Below are 21,519 nucleotides of genomic sequence, written 5' to 3'. Positions count from 1 at the left end.
GATTCACCTGTCTTGAGATCATGCAGGTAGAAGGGGATGGAGAGAGGATTCAAATCCAGGTCAGGATGACACTGCATGTTCACTCACGTGCCCTCGTGGAGTGAGTGATGGCGCAGAACACGCCAGCATCGTTTCGATTCTGCAGTGGAACAACTGTGCACATTTGGAGGGATGGCAGCCGTTCGTTCTTAATTATGCTGCTTGAGGCTAAGGTTTAAACGAGTGAGAATTCCATCAGCACTGCAGTTTGGCAGTTTGGGGAGGGGTCTGGACAGTCTGAGATCAAAAGGGACAGGATTATAAAGGAATTTGAAAGCTAGGCGTTCCCAGCTAATGCAGGACAGCTGGTTCCTCCGTCCATGCTTACAGCAAACACAACTGGTAAAGCCCGATCTTCCATCAGCCAGAGGGAGACAGCCCACAAGTGTGGAAATGGGACCACACTAGCCATGGTGGTCACGTCGTGCGGTTTGTGCTCTTGTGATTGGCTTTTTCCCCGGGGGTCCACTGCCAGCCAGCCTCACAGTGAGGCAGCTGCGCGAAGCCGAAAGAGGTTGCATTTGCGAGTCACCTGCACCTGCCTTCAAACCCAGGCTGGGCCACTGCCAAGCTGTGTGACCTTGGGCAAGTCACTCAAACCCACTGAACTTCAGTGCCTTTCTCTGTGCCAGCCCCCTGGGATGATGCTGTGGGGACCAAAACAGAAAATGACGGCTGCTTAGCAGCTGGCTGAATGCTGGCGGCTCTGGATTCAGGTCCTGATGTGCCCTGCTCCTCTCTTGGTTATCGGACATCTCTGCCACCTGGATTCTCTTCCAGGTGAAGAGAACAAGGATTTAGACGGGGAAAGAATGAGTAGGAGAGCTTCGGTCCAGAACAGCCCAGTGGGTGCAATACAACCTATTGGTGAAGAACTCAGGTTTTTTTTCCTTTTTCCCCCGGTGATGAAAGAAGCATGAGTGAATCTTGGCTCTGACCCCCACCAGGTGTGAGGCACAGGGCAAATTCCTTAACTTCTCTCGGCCTCGGTTTCTTCATCTGTAAAATGGGATGCAGACATAGCATCTACCTTCTGGGGTTTCTGTGACTTTAGATAACACATGGAAATCATTTGGCTCAAGATGCCACATATGGTAAATACAGCCATCCTTCAGTATACGCAGGGGACTGGTTCCCGGACCCACTGCGCATCTACCAAAATCCGAGGATGCACAGTCTCTTACAGTCGGCCCTCCATATCTGCGGGTTCCAGATCCAAACAACCTGGATGTGGACCTGTGGCTACAGGGGCCGACTAGACTCATGAAATGCTAGCTAATATTATTAACCACTGGAGTCTGGCAGATCGTGAAGGGCTTCCCCAGGCATCTGTTTTGAGAGTCCACTAGTGACCACTCTCCGTGCTGGGCAATGATTCAGAGTGGCAGCAAGTGGGAGGAAGGAAATGAATGATGATGGTAATGATGATAAAACCCACAGAGTTTCCATCTATCCACCCAACAACTGGACCTTAACCCTGTCCGTTGGGCCCATGCTCATCTAAATCTCTGCTATCGTCAATAAAAAGGGGTAGAAACTCCCCTCCTTTATCCCACGTGACCTTTTAAGACATGCCGTTTCTCTACAATGCCCTTGAGAATAATCTCCATCTGCAGTTACATGTGAGGGGGAGGCAGGGGAAGAATAACAGGCTCTGCAGTGCTGATCGCCCACATTGTGGGCCACCTGGGCTCGCATTCAAATTCCCAGGGTGCACTTGGATGTGCTTAGAGCATCCCAGAGTGCACAGCATCCCTGCTCTTTGCCACTGGAGGACAAGCCACATCACTGAAGCTTTCCCGAGAAGCAAACACGCTCAATGCACTGGACAGGAAGATGCCCAGGGCTGGAAACGTCCCATCCATGGACACGTAGAGCGCTTCTGCCAAGAGGAAGAACTATGAGATCTGAGGAGGCAGGAGTTAGGAAGCAAATGCCTTACACAATTCATGGCATGGTCAGTCTGGGATGTGGTGAGACCATCAAACTGGCAGAGCACAGAGATCACATTTGTTTCTGAGCTGGTAGCATCCACTCTCTCTTATTTGCTAACAGCAGTGCAATTCTCTCTAGTGGAAGTATTCCTGCCCCACGACAAGCTCCACAAGGGCAGGAGTTTTTAAAATCGTTTTGTTTACTACTCCATCTCGAGCATCAAGGACGGTGCTGCTTAATATGTTATTTCTTTACATTTAAATTAAAATCAAATCACACTGAAGATTTGGTTCCTCGGTCCCACAAAGCACATTTCAAGCTCTCAATAGCCACATGTGGCTGGAGGCTACTGCACTGGACATCAGCACAGTAAGTTCTACTGGGCAGCGCAGGTCTAGAGCCCTGCCTGGTATCCAGTAGGGTCTCAGTAAGCATGCGATGGATGAAGGAAGGAAGGAATGACTGAAGTGCTCTGCCCTGCTGGCCAAAGCCAGGACACACGACTCAAGATAAAACCGTCCACCTCCGTTCCCCAGGACTGAACTTTTCTCAGTAACGAAAGAAGGGAAAACAAACAAACAGCCAGCAAACATACAATATGGATGGGAAGTATTTAAGCCAAATGGCGGTATCCCTTGGGTGAAAAAAGTCATGTCATTCTCGTCTTGTGTTCTGCCACCTTCTGCACTGATTATGTGAACTCCCTATATCCTCCCAGGAATGTCCTTCCTTACCTACTTTAGCCAACACAGTGTTCTACCCTGACTTTCTGAGGAGCCTCGGTGCTTTTCATCTGCGTCCCATGAGAACTCCAGCCTCCCTCTGTCCAGGGGATGCCCTGGGTCAGTCCTCGCCTCCAGAAAGCTTGAAGAGCTGTCCAACCGAAAGTACAGCTCAGGAGACCCAGAAGAGCCAGCAAGGGGAAAGCAAACTGAGTTTCTGCAAAGGCAGGAGTGCGACCCGTCAGGCTGAAAAATAACAGGGCTGAGGAAATGATTATTTTGCTACTCGATGCAAACAAAACTGTTAACGGCATAATTACTGGCATGTTTTTCCCGTTCCCTCGTGACCAACAGCCTGAGCGGATACACCCTTTCCGACTCACACATTATCTGGGCGGAGCTTTCCTTGGATGGTGTCCACCTGGGTTTTGGGGTCTCAGGAAAGAGGATGTGCATCTCTGATCACCCAAAGAATAAAAGTGGCTGGATGTTGAGAAAGCAGCCAACAAGAGAGATGGTCGCACCCAGAGATCTGGTGTCGGGCTCCCAAATATGACCTCCCACGAAGCACTGAGGCTAACATATTTTCCACCCTAGCACTCACCTTGCTATTTATTATTGTAATTAAGGAATGAATGTCTATGTCTCCCCCAGACCAATGATCTGCAACTCTCTCTGTGTATTCCAATCACCTGGGGAGCTTTAAAAAAGAGATAGATTCTTGCTTCCCGTAAGGAATTTATATTCAACTGGTCTGGGTTGGAGTCCTAATATTTTAAAGAACCTGATACTTGAAAGGTGTTTTAGAGGAAATTTCCGGGAATCACACGGAACTCTGATTTTCCCTCATTGAGAACCATGTCACGGGATGCCATGCTCCCTGTGGCTGGGACCCTGTCTGTCCTGCTGTCTGCTGTCCCCCAGGGCCCGGATGTTGGTAGGTGCTCGGGAAATGATTATTGAATGAAGGAACTGGAGGACGTCAGCTCCATCCTCACACAGAGCTGAGAGGATGGGTTCCTTGCAAGAGCTGCCTTCAGCGGGGGCTCCCAGCAATGCCCACCCCAGATGCTGCTGGAGACCCAGGACAGCACCGTCCCCTCCCGCAGGGCAGCTGTATCCCGCACTTGGCCCAGCAAAGGGCGGCGGGAGGCTGTACCGGGTTTAAGGGTGTCCCCCCTCCCCAAATTCATATCCACTCAGAACTTCAGAAGGTGACCTTATTTGGAAATAGGATTTTTGTAGATGTAATTAGTTAAGATGATTAGGGTGGGCCCTAACTCCAATGATTGGTGTCCTTATAAAAAGGTCGTGAGAAGAGAGACAGACATATAGGAAAGAAGGCCAAATGAAGATGGGGGTAGAGATTGAAGTGATGCATCTACAAGGCAAGGAACACCAAGGGCTGACGGCGACCACCAGAAACTAGGAAGAGGCAAGAAACGTTTCACCTTAGAGCCAGTAGAGGAAGCACGGCCCTGCAGACACCTTGATTTCAGACTCTGAGCCTCCAGAACTGTGAGAGAATAAATTTCTGTTGTTTTAAGACACCCAGTTGGTGGTCATTTCGTACAGCAGCCTGAGGAACCCACGACACAGGCTGAGGGCACCGAGAGGAGAGGCAGGTGGGCAGAGGCAGGATGAGTCACAGGGCTCGTGCGTTTCTCCAAACTCACCTTGCTCCACCCCCCGCCTCCATCACTCACTGCTCCTCTCTTTAGTTCCTGGACGCGCTGGGCTCTTCCCTGCCTCAGGGCCCTTGCATGTGCTGTTCGCCTTCACCTGGTACCTCCACTCCCTCTTTTGCACAGTGGGCCCCATTTCAGGAGTCGGCTTGAACAGCACTCTTTAAAAGCATCTCATCTTCCCTGACCATGCTCCTTAAAGTAGGACCCCCTTCTTATTCCCCATCACGGCACCCCGACATTACTTTACTGATGTCATCACCATTTCTCCCATAGACTGTAAACCCCCTCAGTGAATGAGCGAGTCCGCTCCTCTGCTGCAGCCCCCAGCCCCTAGCACAGTGCCTGGCACTCAGCTTGGCTCAACACCCAGTCGGTAAGTGAACTGCACACTTGCTTGAGTAAATAAATGATTATATCCTGCAAGCTGCTCCCAGAGAGGGTAGTGGCCGCTGCTTTTCCAAACAGCCCTGGAGAAGCTCTAGCCTGTTTTCAGAGTCTGGCTCAGACTATGTCCTCTTGGGGAACTCTGAAGGCCCAGGTGTGAAGCAATGAGGGTCTGACTTGGGCCGAGATAGAGGAATCATAGGTGGAAACACACATAAGAAAGATGTCAGGGTTAGAATGAGAATATGCAGGCCCCCATGGAGTGGTGAGATGGAAGGCACACAGGTTTCCAGCTGCTGGTGAACAGCTGGTCTTATTCAGAAGGATGGGGAATGAGAAGGGGGACTGATGTGGGTTGGGAAGAAGTTCTAGAAGAATCATTTGAGGGCTATGATCCTGTGGGGAGACAATTGCCTGTAGCTAACCTCATGGGTCTACTGAGAGTTGTACCAGCTACTCAAAGCTTCCAAGGGTTCCATGGCCCTTGTTTTGGGAGTTTATGTTCCTTAAAAAGAATAAGAAATGCCTCGCACCCATTCGGTTGGCTACTATCAAAAAAAAAAAAAAAAAGAAAGAAAGAAAAGAAAAATATGTTGGCAAGGATGTAGAGAAATTGGAACCCTTGTGCACTGCTTGTGGGGATGTAAATTGGTACAACCACTAAGGAAAACAGTATGGAGGTTCCTCAAAAACTAAAAATAGAACTACCATATGATCTAGTAATTCTACTTCTGGGTATATACCCTAAAGAATTGAAAGCAGGGAGGTGAAGAGATATTCATACACCCATGTTCATAGCAGCATTATTTACCATAGCCGTAAGGTAGAAGCAACCCAAGTGTCCATCAATGATGGATGAACGGGTAAGCAAAATGTGGTCTATACATACAAGGGAGATTTATTCACTCTTAGAAAGGAAGGAGATTGTGACACCTGCTACAACATCAATGAACCCTGACATTATGGTAAGTGAAATAAACCAGTCACAAAAAGACAAATACTGCCTGATTCCACTTCCATGAGGTACCTAAAGCAGTCAAATTCACAGAAACAGAAAACAGAATGCTGGTTGCCAGGGCCTGGGGGAGGGGCGATGGGAGTTTTGTTTAATGGGTGTGGAGTTTCAGTTTTGCAAGATGAAAAGAGTTCTGGAGCTTGGTTGCATAACAATGTAAATGTACTTACCACTGGACTGTACACTTAAAAATGGTTAAGATGGTAAATTTTATGTTACGCATGTTTTATCACAATTAAAGCCAAAAGAACAAAGAGGGGTCTCGAGCCACCTTCTTTCTCAGTCCTTAGCTGTCCCCTCCTGCCTCACACTCAGTCCTCTTCTAAAACTCTGGCCTCAGGCCCCTGGGCGTCCTGGGTCCTCTGCACCAGCCCTGCTCTACAGGTCTCCTGAGAATGGGGCTGCTCCGTGCAGATGGGGGGCCTGAACCCCACACAGGAGGCGGCCTGGCTCTGTGCCTCAAAGGCTGAGCAGCTGCTTGGATTCAGGAAGCTCACGATGGCTTACAGGACTCTGGTCTCGGCCGGGAGGTTTAGGGAGGAGGGGGTTCCCTGAATATGGTTCTAGGTCAGCAGCTGCAGCCCCCATCCTTCCTCACTGGCCTCCCCTTTCCTGCTCCGTCCCCTCCCCACTCTTGTCTCACAGTAGCCAAAGTGATCCCTCCACATTGCAAATAAGGTTACTTCACGCTGAAACCACACAGCTCATGGGCTAAGGATTCAACCACCGGACAGGTGATCAAAAGTCCCTGCAGGAACTGGCTGGACCATCCTCCCAGTAAGGCAACCCCTGGCTCGCTGTGTTTCAGCCACGTCAGCCTTCTTGTAGCTCCTCAGGCATGCCAGCATCCCTCCTCCCACCAGGCCTCTGCCCATGCCATCCCCTTTCCTGGAACACCACCCCAGGATCATCCTGCACACTTCCGCTAGCTAAGCCCTGCCCATCTTGCACACCTCAGTTCACGTGCTGCCTCCTCAGGGAGGCCACCCCAGGCTCCCTGGTCCAGGTGAGCTTTGCTTGCTAAGTGCTCTTATATCCCTCCTTCCTTTTGGAATACTTGCCTCACTTTGTGACCACGTGTTCACTCGTGTGATCATTCTGGTCAACGTCCATCTTCCCCCATCAATAACAATGGATGTCACACAGACAGTACTTACCATGTGCTAAGCACATTACATACGTTAACTCGTTTCATCCTCTAACAACCGTATGGGGTGGTGCTGTTATTGTACCCATTTTACAGATGACGTAACTGAGGCCCAGAGATATTAAGCGATTTTTCTCAAGTTCAAGTTCACACAGCTAGTAAACAGAAGAGCTGGGATTCAAGCTCAGTTGGTCTGGCTTAAGTCTGCACCCTTGACCACTAGGATGAGGGCAGGGACTGACCATGTTCTTCTTTCCCGTTGAACACCTGGTACCCAGCACAGTGTCTGGCACATAGTAGGTGCTCAATAATTATCTGTTGCATGACTGAGTGAAGTCAGAGGAGCCCTGTCTCCTGATCTCATCTGCGAGACCATTTTCAGCTGGCCTCACAGGCAGGCCTAAGCTCTTTCCTTCCCAGGACACCCCCAGGCTGCCTTCAGAAGGGGCTTGGATGGTGAAAGAAGGAGGAAGGGAAAAAGGGAAGCTTAGAGCTCTGACCCTAAGCCTCCATCTTTCCATCTTCAACCCCAAATCTGCCTCAGCCAACTGGAATCACTGGAAACTTTTCTGCTAGAACTAGGCAGAGGTGGGCCAGGCTGAATGGGAAAGGTCACCAGGCTTCTGTGGACGGGGGTGCATCAGATCAGCACCCGTACCCCGACCCCAGCATCATCAGGGATCAGTCAACAAAAGTCCCTAAGTACCAATGCTGTGCAGAGTCCCACGTGATGGAGCTGCATCTTCTTAAACCTGATGAGGTCCTCACCTCAGGACATACGGCACAATCCAGGCTGGCCAAAAGACACGGCTTTCGGGGAGCTCTTAAGAATCCCGGCTCTACCACCTGATGAGTGGGCAAACAAATCGTGGTATAGCCACACAATGGAATAGTATTCAGCCATAAAAAAGGATGAAATACTGGCACATACTACAACGTGGGTAAACCATGAAAATATTATCCTCAGTGAAAGAAGCCAGTCACAAAACATCACACACTGTATGATTTCATTGATATGAAATATACAGAGTAGGCAAATCCAGAGAGGCAGATTAGAGATTGACAGGGGCTCATGGGGGGAGGTGAATGGGGAGGGATGGAGTTTCCTCTTGGGCTGATGAAATTGTTTTGGAACTAGATGGAGGTTCTAGTTGCACAGCATTGTGCATGTACTAAAAGCCACTGGATTGAACACTTTAAAATGCTTAACTTAATGTTAAGTGAATTTTACCTCAATTCAAAAAAAAGATCACTGGCTGTATCCTCGTGGTCAAGTTCCTTAACATCTTTGTGCCTCAGTTTCTTCATCTGAAAAATGGGATCCCCAAAGTATGTATGTACTTCATGGAATTGCTGTCAGGACCATGGATAGCACTTAGAATCAGGCCAGGGATGTACTAAGTGCTGTAAACGCATTTGCTGTGGTTGCATTTGCTGTTAACAACAGGATTTCCTTGACCCACTTGAGAATCACTGAACTGACGAGAGGAATGAAAAGCAGGGGATCGACTGTGCACAGATGCCTGAGTCCTCTGCCCAGATCCCAGGGCGACTAGGCTCCGTGCCGAATATTATCAAGGGCTTAACTTTCCTGCAAGGTTCACTAGAAGTTCTGTTTGAATACTAACCTCCTTAAACTTTTTTACACACCGGAAGTCATGCTTTAAGGGATGAGGATTAAGACACATACGTGTTAAAGGTCCCAGCAGAGGGCCCGGCACACAGTAGGTACACAGGAAACGGCTGCTGGATCTGAGCGCTAGTCTTGCTTGATCAGTGCCACGGAGACACTGGTCTTGGGGAAGTTGCAGAGAAGCCGGGACACCTGCTTCCTGTCTTATGAGCTGGGCTTTCCTGCTGCGGAGCCGCAGAAAACCTCTTAGGCTCCTGCTCTGGGTCCCTGGTGGTATGTCAAGAGAGAGGTTTGGGTCTAGGTCAAGTGTAGCTTAAATATCCACATGGTAGGTCCTGCTAGGTTAGACCTTGTTGCTGTGGATCCCCAAGAGGCAGAATTAGTAGATCCTGGGTTTAGCTTGAAAAACTGAAATACTGTTTTCCCCTACCACATGCTCGCACACACCTACACACATGCATGCATGCACCCACGCATGCACACATACACCACAGACAGAATGTGAGCCCCAGAGGGGCCGTGGACACACTTGGCCTTTGCATCTGATTTGCTCTGGGACACAGAGCCCAGTGATAGACTGTGTGGGGTCTGTTACTACTGGCCCAAACCACGCAGACCAACGGCACAATGCTTTAGGGTTTCATCCCTTCCTGTGGCCCGTCTAACCGAAGAATGCTAGCGCAGTGTCCAGCCTTACTCAGTACATAGAACATATTGAACATATTGAATAAAACCATCATGTCCTCTGAGGATTCCAGACCTAGCAGGGTCTCAGTGCTTGAAAACATCCATTTTCATTCACACGCTGGATACGTAAACATCTCCAACCAGAGCCTGCGTGGGCCATGTGGTCACGTCAACGGCGAAGGGGGAAGACCTGGATTCTTTAAACACACTTCGCTTGCATATTCCAAACGTGAGAATAGTCTTGCCATTCATAGATGAGTTGGTTCTATCCTGCTTCTCTTGAAACATTTCAGCCTTCAAGTCTAACTTGGATTTTCCCACTTTGGAAAGAGATGTGGGTTCAAGAAATATTTTCCTGGTCTTCTCACGAGTGAAGGGAAAAAGGAAAGCAACTCAGTTGATGGTGAAGTCCAGCCCATGGAGTCCACGCTACTCCACCACTATAATAATAACAGCCTGAATTTAACGAGCACTTTCTGTGTCAGGCACTGTGTTAAGCCCTTGACATGCAACATTTCCTCTAATCCTCCTAACTGCCCTATGAAATAGGTACTAATATTGTGCCCCCTTTTAGGTGCTGACGCCGAGATGCAGAAGGCTGAAGCTGATTGTACCGATTCACACGGCCGGTCGGTGGGGGCAGATTCTGCAGCCAGGCTGTCTGTGTCCAGGGTCTCATCAAGGCTACTGGCCCGTGAAGACCAGTGGGTCTGGCCAGTGGTCCGAACTAGGCAGCAGACCCGGGCAGGCGATGTCAAATCACAAACAGCTCAGAGCAGCCACGATGGGTGGCCTCTGCCCTTGGATATTCCCCCAGGTTTTCAGAGCCTCGTAGAAGCTACTGACTTGGGCACTCACGCCCCTTCGAGAAGGCTCCTAAGTTTGCTCATCCTTCCTGGGAGGGGAGAAGTCATAGTTTTGGAAGCTACAGATGGAGCGGCAGATGGGAAGTGAAAGCTTATCAGAGTTGCCCAGGATAAAACCATTCATCTGCAAAATTCATATGTTTCTGCGTGGGGCGATTTTACGAAAACAACAGCAAGAGGAAGCAGCAGTGCCTGATGCGTGAAGTGCCTCTGGCCATGAGGCTGGCAACGTGAGTGGCCAGAAGAGCTTGGGGTGGGGCGCATGGGAATGAGGGCTGTGGGGGGCAGAGGAGAGACAGACTGACAGAGATGTCGAGACAACTGAAGCATTAAAGCTAAAAAAATGACGACTCCCTTCTCTGAACCCCCAAATGGGTGGGGCACATGGTCTGAGAAAGGATTTCTGGGTCTTTCTTGGAGATTATGAGGTGCAGCCTTGGAGACAGCTTGGGAATTAACAGTTGACATTTACTGAGCTTTCTAAGTGCCCAAACTCTGCTCGGTTCTGTTGTTATAACCTGATTTCACAAAGATCGAATTTACTTGCCAAGGGTCACCCGCTAGTAAGGTGACAGAACTCAGAGTCAAACCTTAAGCCATCAAATGGAAGCCTGAGCACTCATCCTCCTGCATACGAAATGCTAGAAATCCTGACATCCTGGCCGAGGTGACCTGGCCAAGTGGCCGCTGTTACAGCTTCAACTTGCAAATCAACAGAGGGCCTCTAGGGGGCAGCATTGAGACCTGATGAGATTCTTCGGGGAAGGGCCATGGGCTGGCCCACCTGCCCTTGAGATCTCTGGCCATGTGTCACCACCTGACCGAGGCTGAGATGAACTCTGAGGCCTCCACAGGAGGTCTGGAGGTGGGAGAGTGAGACCCTAGACTCTTGAAGGGAGTGCCTGCCACGCTAGCAGCTGCACTCAGCATTCTGGGATATTTCTGAATGCGGTCCTTATTTGGAAGGTGGAGGGAGAATGTTCTAACTCACCCATGCCTTGTACTTCTCTACACTCACCTCTCGTCACTGTTTTGTTTATTATACTCCAGCCATGTTTAAATTTCTCAACAGCAACTAGTTCATCTCTGACCCGAGTCCAGGCTGTTCAGAGGGTTCTCAGTTGGAGGCGACTTTGCTCCTCTGGGAAACAACATCTGGAGATGTTTGTGCTTGTCACAAGTGATTGGGGGCGGGGCCCACTACTGGCATCTAGTGGGTAGAGGCCAGGGGTACTGCCAAACGCCAGCAGTGAGCAGGGCAGCCCCCAGGACGCAGAATGATCCAGCCTGATGTCACTCGTGCCCAGGTTGGGAAATCCTCGTCTAGAAGGATCTTCTGTTTTCCATTTGTCTGCCGATCCCTTCTTATCCTTCAGGTCTCAGCTCAAAACTGCTGCTGTTCTGACCCCCTGGTTATGCCCCTCCTCCACTCACACCATATTCCTTTCTTTACAGTCTGTTCACACCTACTATGATGTGTCCCTTGTATGATTATCTAATTCTATCCTCCCAGCTAGGATCCATGCTCCACTGAATGCCCAAGGAGTGCTTGTAGTACTCAACATAGTAGTTGCTTAATAAATGTTTGTGGAATGAATGTTTGAATGAATGAATAAGTAAGTAAGTAAAAGTCTGCCAGAGATACTTCATAATCACCCCCTTGTATTCCTGCCACCCTATGAATAAAAGAAAACTGGTATCTTTCTAATCCCCATCATTTTTCTCAGGTTCAAAGGGTACCAGGAGTATCCTACCTAAACTAACTAAGGATTGTGCTTTCCCTTGATATCCTCCAAGGTCCAGATTCTCCCAGCAGATGATGGGATGCCACCAAGCCCAGGACTGAAAAAGGCACAGGAAAGGAGACAGAAGCCATTGCTAGTTTTAAAGAGAGGTCTTCCCTCCATGCCTGTATCTTATATGGATCTTGATTCAAAACCCAAACTCCTGGGAATATGTGATCTCCATATTTGATGGCATTAAGAATGACTGTTAACATTTTGGGTGTGATAATCATATTGATGTTAAATTCCAAGAGAGACTTTACCTTTTAGATATGTTTACTGAAATATTTACAGATACAATTATATGACGTCTTGGAAATGCTTCACCAAGGGTTGGTGGAAGAGGGTGAAAGTCTATACTTGTATAGATACAAAGTGAATTGATTATAGTTGTAACTGGGTGACATGGGGGTCATTATACTAGTCTCATATTCTTAGGCATGTTTGAAAATTGCCCTGATAAAGGAATATTAAACAACAACAACAAAAATTTTATCTAGCTCTTCTGGGAATGCTATACCCAGTGCCAGGAGAGGAAGGAAGGTCCTCTCCTTCACCCCGTTCACTTCTCCTTTTCGGCCTTGTCAAAAATCAAGATGGAAGACACAGTCAAGCAAAGAGCTGCCTTCTTGATAGGAAATAAAGTTCATTTTCTTGCCTTTTTTCCCCTCTACAGATCTCCAGGGGTTTTCTTTGCTTACGTCTCTTTTAAAGGGTAGATCAGGGCTTCCCTGGTGGCGCAGTGGTTAAGAATCTGCCTGCTAATGCAGGGGACACGGGTTCGAGCCCTGGTCTGGGAGGATCCCACATGCCACGCAGCAACTAGGCCCGTGAGCCACAACTACTGAGTCTGCGCGTCTGGAGCCTGTGCTCTGCAACAAGAGAGGCCGCGATAGTGAGAGGCCCGTGCACCGTGATGAAGAGTGGCCCCAGCGGGCTTCCCTGGTGGCGCAGTGGTTGAGAGTCCGCCTGCCAATGCAGGGGACACGGGTTCGAGCCCTGGTCCCGGAAGATCCCACATGCCGTGGAGCAGCTGGGCCCGTGAGCCACAATTACTGAGCCTGCGCGTCTGGAGCCTGTGCTCCGCAACAAGAGAGGCCAAGATAGTGAGAGGCCCGCGCACCGCGATGAAGAGTGGCCCCCACTTGCCACAACTGGAGAAAGCCCTCACACAGAAACGAAGACCCAACACAGCCATAAATAAATAAATAAATAAATAAATAAATAAAATTTAAAGAGTCGCCCCAGCTTGCCACAACTAGAGAAAGCTCTCGCACAGAAACGAAGACCCAACACAGCCAAAAATAAAAAAAATAAAAAAATAAAAAAAAAAGGGACAGGCCTTCCTGGTGGCCTCTGAGTTTCTCTCTGCCTCGGGGCTGCTGGCTGTTCCACCAGCTGCACACAATTGTGGCCAAGCAGCCTGCAGGTTCAGTGGGAGGACTTTTCTTGAAGCCAGAGATCTGTAGTTTCAGTTGCAATCTCCCAGTTGTAAAATGTGGGCAATCAACTCATGTGTTAAAATTTGAGAGGAGCCAAGCAAACGCACCATGGGCCTCCAACAGCCCAGAGACGCCTGTCTGTGATTCTGCCCAGGCTGTCACAGCACTCCTCCTTCTTCCATTTTGTCCCTTTCAGATTAACACGTAAGTCAGACCTTGACCCTCTTCTGCCCCAAACACGCCAGTGATTCCCATCTTTCTTTGAGTACTGGCCAAATTCTAGGACCTCTGTGATCTCACCTCAATCTTCTCTCTGGCTTCCGTCTCTTACCACTTTCCTCTCACTTACTCTGTTCCAGCCACCCTGAGCCCGGTTGTTCTCCTACCACTTTCCCCTCACTTACTCTGTTCCAGCCACCCTGAGCCCGTTGTTCCTGAAACACACCAGGCATCCACAGGGCTCAGCACCTGCTCCGCCCTCCTCCTGGACCACCTGCCCTGTCTGGGTGGCTCACTCCATCAGCGTCCTGCATTCTTCTCGGGAAGGACGTTCCTGGCCACTCTCATTACATTTCCAACCCTCCCCTGCTCCTGCTGCGCTCTGCCTTATTTTTCTGATGTACCATTTTACTTCTTTTGTGTGTTGTCTGTCTCCCCCACTGCAAAGGTTTTGGCCTTTGCAGTGTGTTCTCAAACAGAGCTGGAAAAACCGTGTACCCAAGAAATCTCTGTTGAGCGAGTGAATGAATGAGTGAATGCTCACATGATTCTCAGGCTCAGGGTGGACCCTGTGCAGAGAGATCTTATGGAGACAGTGCATAAGCATCTCACAGAGGCAGAAAGGCTTCTCCAGACAGGCAGCAGGCTGCTTCTGCCTCTGGCCTCCCAGCTGTGACAGGGGAAGCAGGACTTCAGAGCAGGCTGACCTGGGGCCGGGGCCGCCTTACCTGATGGGGTAGTCAGCCGCGCTGAGGTTGATGAAGAAGTCCCAGGGCCAGTCGGTCATCTCCAGGAGGTCCCGCATGCTCTGCAGGTACGTGGACAGCAGGCTGGCTCCCCCCCAGATGGTGGCCATCCTCCAGGGGGTGACGCGGACGTTGCTGTACTGCCTGGCGAACTGGAGCACTTGGCGATGCAGGTAATTAGAGCGCTTTTCCCAGGAGAGAAAGGGTGACATTCAGCAGCGCAGAAAACACCAAGACCTGTCCCTTGCCCCCTCTCTGTCCCTTCCCTTCTAGTTGACAGGGCTTCTGAACTTTGCCAAGTAACTGATTCAGGCCTGGGGTGTCTTTCTGCATTGCTATTCGAACGTCATTATTTTTAAAATATTACTTTAGCTATCTGAAATGCAGATTCCCTGGCCCCGCCTCTGAGCCACTGGTTCACTAGGTGTAGGCTGGTGCCTGGGAGTCTGCATTTTTCTACAAGATGGATACATATGGTCTGAGGTTATTAACAAGCTAAGAAATATAGCTGCCTCTAGACCTGATGAGTATTTCGAGAGGTGGAATTTCTCCATTACCCTCTCGCAGGCCTGCTGGAAGCAAACTTTTTGGATAGGCATCCCCTTTGACTTCTTGACCAAAGACATAATCAAGTCACGTCAGCAGACCAACAGAAACCTCTGGAACAAGATGCTCAGGGGTCAGGAAGCTGGCTGCAGGTTTTTTGTAAAGTTTTATTGAAACACAGTCACACACATTCATTTATGTATGTTTTTTATGGCTGCTTTCATGCTACAATGCCAGAGCTGAGTAGCTGCGACAGGGCGTATGGCCCACAAAGCCTGAAATACTTGCTTTCTGGCCATTTACAGAAACAGTGTGCCCACCCCTGGGTTAGTTATCTTCACAGAGCGACAGGCACTGCATCGGGCAGTGGGACAGTGAGGAAAAGAGGTACGAATGACAATGTTTATGGAGAAAGTCTAAAGTCACAGCTGGGAACTTTGAAACCAACACACACACGCGCGCACACACACACACACACACACACACGGCACTTCAAGACCAAATGCTCTGGGGGAAGCAGCTGTTCAGCCTGCAAGCCTTCCCTGAAAGGGAGGTCAGCTTGGAGAGAGGCAGACAGACCTGCAGAGAAAGGGCGGTCCTCACCTTGTCCACGTGGATGTAGTAGAAGTGGTCTTTGTGGTAGATGGCCTTGAACATGCGCTGCAGCTGCCGAGAGGCGCGGCCGTGCACCACCAGGACAAAGGCGATTCTGACCCGGTTGGCCAGCATATACTCCACCGAATCTTCATCCCACTGAACGTTCTTGTTGGCTTTGCCTGGGGAAAACCCAAGAAACCACAGAGGTGGGGTGAGCTCGGTCGTCCTCGGGGGGAGTCTCTCTGATGCTTCTTCCCGGAAACTATTTGAGGGGCACAGTAGTCATATTGGGCCCTGAAACCTGATTCAACTTAACCAAGCAAGTCCTGGACCCTTACGCTGTCCTGGTACAACAGGAGTAGGAATACTGAGGAGCTGAAGACATGGTTTCCATCCCCAGGAAGCTGAAAAGAACGGACGGAGACATGTGTACACATATTAAACTACTGAACAAGGCAGGAGGAGATGAGAGATGTAAGAGGTGTATTTCTGAATCACAGAGGAAGGAGCAGTTAATTTCAAGTTGGGAAACGCAAGATACACGTGCTGTTTTTGCCTGTCCAGAATCCACTCTCCCTTCTCCTCATAACAGCATACGTTTTTTATTTTTTTTGTTTTTTTTTTAACATCTTTATTGGAGTATAATTGCTTTACAATGGTGTGTTAGTTTCTGCTTTATAACAAAGTGAATCAGTTATACATATACATATATGTTCCCATATCTCTTCCCTCTTGCATCTCCCTCCCTCCCACCCTCCCTATCCCACCCCTCTAGGTGGTCACAAAGCACAGAGCTGATCTCCCTGTGCTATGCGGCTGCTTCCCACTAGCTATCTGTTTTACGTTTGGTAGTGTATATATGTCCACAGCATCTGTTTTAAAAAAAATTGTAGTAAGAACAGATAACATGAGATCTACCCTCTTAAGACATTTTTAAGTGGACAGGATAGTACTGTGTCTTATAAGCACAATGCTGTACAGCAGATCCCTAGAAGTTATCCATCTTGCATAATGGGAAATTTATCATCTGATATTTTGGGGGGCATCATCCCCCTCCTCAATTCTCAGTCTGTGTGGAAGGAGAGGGTCTCTCTCCATTGTCAATTTCAGGGGCGGTCACAGGGATGAGGCTTGGTTAATCAGGACACTGCCTCTCTCTGGCCACAGTAGGTATGGTTCAGCCCTAACCAAGCTGTTTAGCCAAGAAGACAGAATTCTGGACTTTTGTTGGAACTACTAGATGAGAGAGGTTTGGAATCCATGAAACTGGCAGATGCTAAGAGCCCTTTTGTCCCCACATGGAGAGGAAAGCCAACACAGAGGGAAGCACTGCTGAGTGATGGAGGGGGTCTAGGTCCTCATGAACCCACTTGAGCTCCTGGATCAGCCCGGGTGGAGATCAGCCACGGTCAGAGCTTATTTTTCTTTGAAAGCCCAGAACCTATACCAGATGCTCCTGAATAAATGATTCCAGACATCTTTTATCCTGGAAGCAGCCTCAAAGACACCTTTTCTCCTTTTCTTCCCTTGCAAATGCTCCAGGGGCAAGGTTTCAGGGAGGAATACAGCTTACTGGTTCAGTTCATTACAGCCCCAACTAGAAATATCCTGGTTTTCCTGAGCCGAATTTCCTTTGGGTCGAACTTGATTTCTTGTGGGTTCTAGGTTAGTGGGACTCAGAACCTTGTCAGGGTAGCAGCTGCAGGTGTCTCTGAATGTCATCTGGGAAAGCTGAGAACTAGGACTGTTTAGCCTGGAGGTCAGGAGATTGGGAGCCTGGCAGCTGCCACTGGGAAGCTGAATGGCCACCAAATGAGCGAGGCTCCTTCTATGTTGTCCCAGAGGACGGAATGAGATTAGCGCGTATTGTGTCCATGGCCTGTGGGACCTGCTTCCTGCAGATATGACTGCACACCCCTATGCCTTGATTGCCCCTACCATCTACCTCGCCCCCTGGCCTTTTATCTTTTCCTTGAGCAAGCTGTCTCTGCCTGGGGACCTTTCCACTGGCCATTCCTGACACCTGGGACACACTCTCCCTAGATCTTTGTATGGCTACATCTTCTTGTCACTAGTTCACAGGTCACAATAAGGCCACCCGGCCCCCACCAACCACATCACTCTCTTTCACCTTGACCTATTTCAATTTTCTGCATAGCATTTAACACCATCTGAAATTGTTTCCTTGTTTATTGTCTGAACCCCTTACTAGAACATAAACGCCAAAAGATGAGGGACTATATCAGAATGTTTGTCATTGGATACATAACACTATAACAATATCTGGCACACATCTGGTTTTTGGTGAAAATAAAAGTTACAGGCGGGTACATTTTGGTACCATAACAATGACAGTACCTCTTCTTGAGCATTCAGCAGTCCTTACCATTAATTATTTCATTTAATCCTTATCGCAACCCTGAAAGGTAGGGCCATTATCTCCGTTTTGCAAATGAGGAAACCACAGCTTAGAGAGGCCAAGGGACTTATTTGTTCAAGGTCACACAGCTTTAATTAAGTTAAGCTGCGATGCAAACCCAGGTCTGTTTCCAAAGCCTATGTGCTTAACCACTAATATACACTACATTACCATACCCAGAATTTGGAAACGTTTATAACAATTCTGCTTAGTTAATGAAATATCTTGTAAATTAGTTATTGCAGGTAGATTGGCATGTACTTGAGGAAGTCAGAGGCATTGCAAGGAGGACTCCTGTATCATGTGGGAGGCTGACTATTAGATGGCCAATAAGGTTACACCTTTTCATCCATCCATCCATCCAAATTCAACCACCCATCCAACAAACCATTTAACTACCCACCTAGCAAAGCATTCAATGACCTATCACCTCCCCCCAAAAACGCAACCATCCATCCACCCACTCACCCATCATCCTCCAAGCAAATCATCCATGCATCCACTCTTCCAAACATCTAACGATCAACTCACTGATCCACGCAATATTAACTTAGCCTATACTACATGCCACATACTGTGCTAGGTACTAGAAAAATAAAATAGGGGGAAAAAAATCCTTGCCTTTGAGGAGCTCTCAGCCAAGTGGGAAAAACAGAAGACAATGCTCAACTGTTTTATGATAGAAGTGTGCTCTTGGAGGGTGGGGAAGGAGTGAACAATCTGCCTGCAGGGACAGAGGAGACCTCAGAGAGTTTAGCCCAAAGCTCCTGAGCCCATTTCCCCACGCTCTCCTGATATCCCACCATCTTTGGCTCCTTGACTGTTCAATCAGTAGCTGCGATCCTGGGGATAATTACCATCTTGGCTCTGGTTGAAGACAAACTGGGGAGCAAGCAGAGGGTTATCCTAACCACCCTCTAATCTTCTCTCCAAACCACTTGCAAATACACTAGGCTTTCCTGGTGGTCGTTCGAGAGGTGCGCCTGGAAGGATCATGTCCCTTTAAACACTCACACAACAACCTATTCATCCATCCATCCATCCAACCAACCACCCAGAATCCTTAAACCCTCCCACTTGCCAGTCCTGGACAAAGTCTTGAGCACAAAGGCACATGGGATGTGAGCCTGTTTTCACAAATGGATTATGAATGGGTTAAGGAATGTGAGAATCCAAAGTAAAAAGCTAATGACGTATGAGAAAAGCTTACATTCTCTTTCCCACAACCACAGCCCAAAGGCAGCGTAATTATCGCAGGGCTGGCTGTAACCTCTCTCTCCGCCTCCCTTGGAGACTCTTTATCAAACAGAGGGAGGGATGCTTAAAAACAATGGCTACTTGTGTCACTTTTTTCTACCTGGATTTCACTGGGTGATTTTTCAAAGGTTTAAACGTGGACACTATGCTTCATAGGAAGCCCACCCACTCTGTAGGCGTTCCCGGTGGCACTCGGAAAATACTGCTCATCCCTGCCCCAAGGTCTCTGGGTAACAATGATCTGGGGTTCCCAGCAAGTGAGGTTTCTGAGGCCTTTGGGAACAGCTACGCTCTCCAGCCCTGGATGTCTCTCGCCATGTTGCTGAACGAGTGAATGAACGAATGCCTTCCGGAGAAGACCGGCTGCTCTGGTCCAGAGGAGCTGACGTCATCGGAGTGCCGGTCCCGGGGGCTCTGTGTGGGTCATTACTTAGCTCCAGGAGGAATTCTTTGTCATACTGGAGACTCAGAGAGGTCAGCACGTTTCCCCGGGTCACACAGCGAGTGAGGACAGAGGCGGGAGTAGGGGCCCAAATCCAGCCCTGCTCCTGCCACCCACCCTCTGCTGCATCGGAGAGCAGGAGGCGGGGAGTGAAGGCCGCTGGTGTCTAAAGGGACTTGGGTGTTGACGATGAGAAACGCTTTTTGTAACTTCTCTTTAGGGTTTTTAGAAAGCAGAGCAGCTTCACAGACAGACAGACGCAGACATGGATGCCTCTCTTCTGGAGAAGGGGAAGGAGCATTGGGGAATCAAACACTACCACACCAGCCGCAGAGGCTCCCGGGCGTAAATAGTACAAAGCCATCCTCGGGTCAGACAGTCGGTGTGGGGAGCAGCAAAGAGAAGGGGGAACAAAAACCCAGAGTTCCTCTGGAGCACAGCTATTCTGGGGATAAGGGTGGGTGAGAAAGACAAAAATATCTACAGAAAGGAGACAGAGAGATGGAGATGGGGATGAGAGGTGGGGATCGGGGGAGGGATACAGAGAGGCCACACACATCGAGAGAAACGCAGAGAGAGACCTGATAACAGACAGGAGGACCTTCCCCTCCCACACCTACGGGGGACCACGCATGTAGAGAGACCCACACAGAAACGCAGGGAAAGACAGACACAGAGACATAAATGGAGACAAACACACATAACCAGACACACACACTGAGACAGCTTAGGCAGAGGGAAGGAGGGGAGCCACGCTGTAAAAGCTGGATCCGCTCGACCTCAGAGCACTGAAGCCATCCTTAAAAGCAAAGGCCAACGAAAGTTCCAGAATCTCAGAATCAAACAATGCCTCCAGGCCTGAGACACTGCCTGCTCCTCTCCCTCTGCCCCCCCACCCCAGTCTACCTCCATCCTTTACACACCTGCCCCTCGCCTGTCCCCTGACCAGCCCTGTCCACTCACGAGCCCAGAGGCAGAGGAAGAAGGTGAGGCTCAGAGGGGCGAAGCGCCTTGCCGAGGACCCATCAAATTGGGGGGATAGTCTCAGGCTGGCCCCACGACCACAATGGCAATGTTCCCCATTCTGGCACACGGTTGGACCCTGATGGGTTTTATCGAACAAACAGGAGAGCGAATGTGCGAGTTCTCTGCCCCGAGTTGCAGCAGGGTGGGGTGCTGTTCAAAGGGGCCGAGGTTCATGGTGCCCTTTGCCAGCTGCCAATAACCAGCTTCCTATGCCCCACACCCCCGGCTCCTGCCTCGCCCTTTCTGGCAAGCTGCTCAGACACGGGGTCGCTGGAGAGGACAGGAAACCACCCCGTAGCCCAGGCAGAGAGGCCCCCCTGGGGGTGGGCCTCCTCCACCCTGGCCACCGTTTTCTGGGACTGTGGTCCTGAAAAGCACCCGGCCTCCTACACCAGGAGTGGGATCGTCAGTGGGTTGTGGTGAGATTCCCAGAAGGGTGGGAACTGGGGATGGGCTCTCTCCCACCCTGCTGGAGGGAGGGGGAGCTGGCACAGCTTGGCTGTGATGTGGCAACAGTGTACAGTGTTAAATATGCAGTCCCCTTGACCCCGTAACTCCATGCCTAAAAATCTATCCTGGGGGAAGGAGAAGGCAAACATGCTCATCTCTATGTATAGGATGTTCTTTGTTCATTTAGTTAGTCATGCGGCATCTCCTCTGTGCCAGGCACAGTTCCGGGCCTGTCAGTGGACACAACAGAGTCCTTTCCCGAATGCTGCTTAGGCTAGTGGGATAGAAAGCCACTAAAAAAGTAAGCAAATAGAGAATACAACTGCAAACAGTGACATAGGTTATGAAGAAAAAAATTTAAGCATGTTCAGGGTGGAGTGTATTTGGCTATGGTGGCCAAATGTGGGCTGATGTGAAGTGGATACACTTGAACAAGCTTGAACGAGTGAACTGAGGGAGTGAGTCATGCAATTAT

The 21,519-nt window shown here is 49.4% G+C and overlaps 1 protein-coding gene across 1 annotated transcript in view; it reads right to left on the bottom strand.

The window, feature by feature from the left end:
- XYLT1 (xylosyltransferase 1) overlaps positions 1 to 21,519 on the bottom strand; it is a 302,161-nt gene that overhangs the window by 68,319 nt on the left and 212,323 nt on the right. Inside the window, exons 4-5 of the mRNA XM_059895867.1 lie at positions 15,457 to 15,629; positions 14,290 to 14,492 (exon numbers count right to left, since the gene is read on the bottom strand). Of these exons, the coding sequence (XP_059751850.1) occupies positions 14,290 to 14,492; positions 15,457 to 15,629 (376 nt within the window). The remainder of the gene's footprint in view (positions 1 to 14,289; positions 14,493 to 15,456; positions 15,630 to 21,519) is intronic.

The sequence above is a fragment of the Balaenoptera ricei genome, chromosome 15 (genome assembly GCF_028023285.1).
Source record: "Balaenoptera ricei isolate mBalRic1 chromosome 15, mBalRic1.hap2, whole genome shotgun sequence".
Taxonomy (NCBI): Eukaryota; Metazoa; Chordata; class Mammalia; order Artiodactyla; family Balaenopteridae; genus Balaenoptera; species Balaenoptera ricei.
Note: the sequence above shows the minus strand (reverse complement) of the source record. Positions and strands in the feature narration are given on the sequence as shown.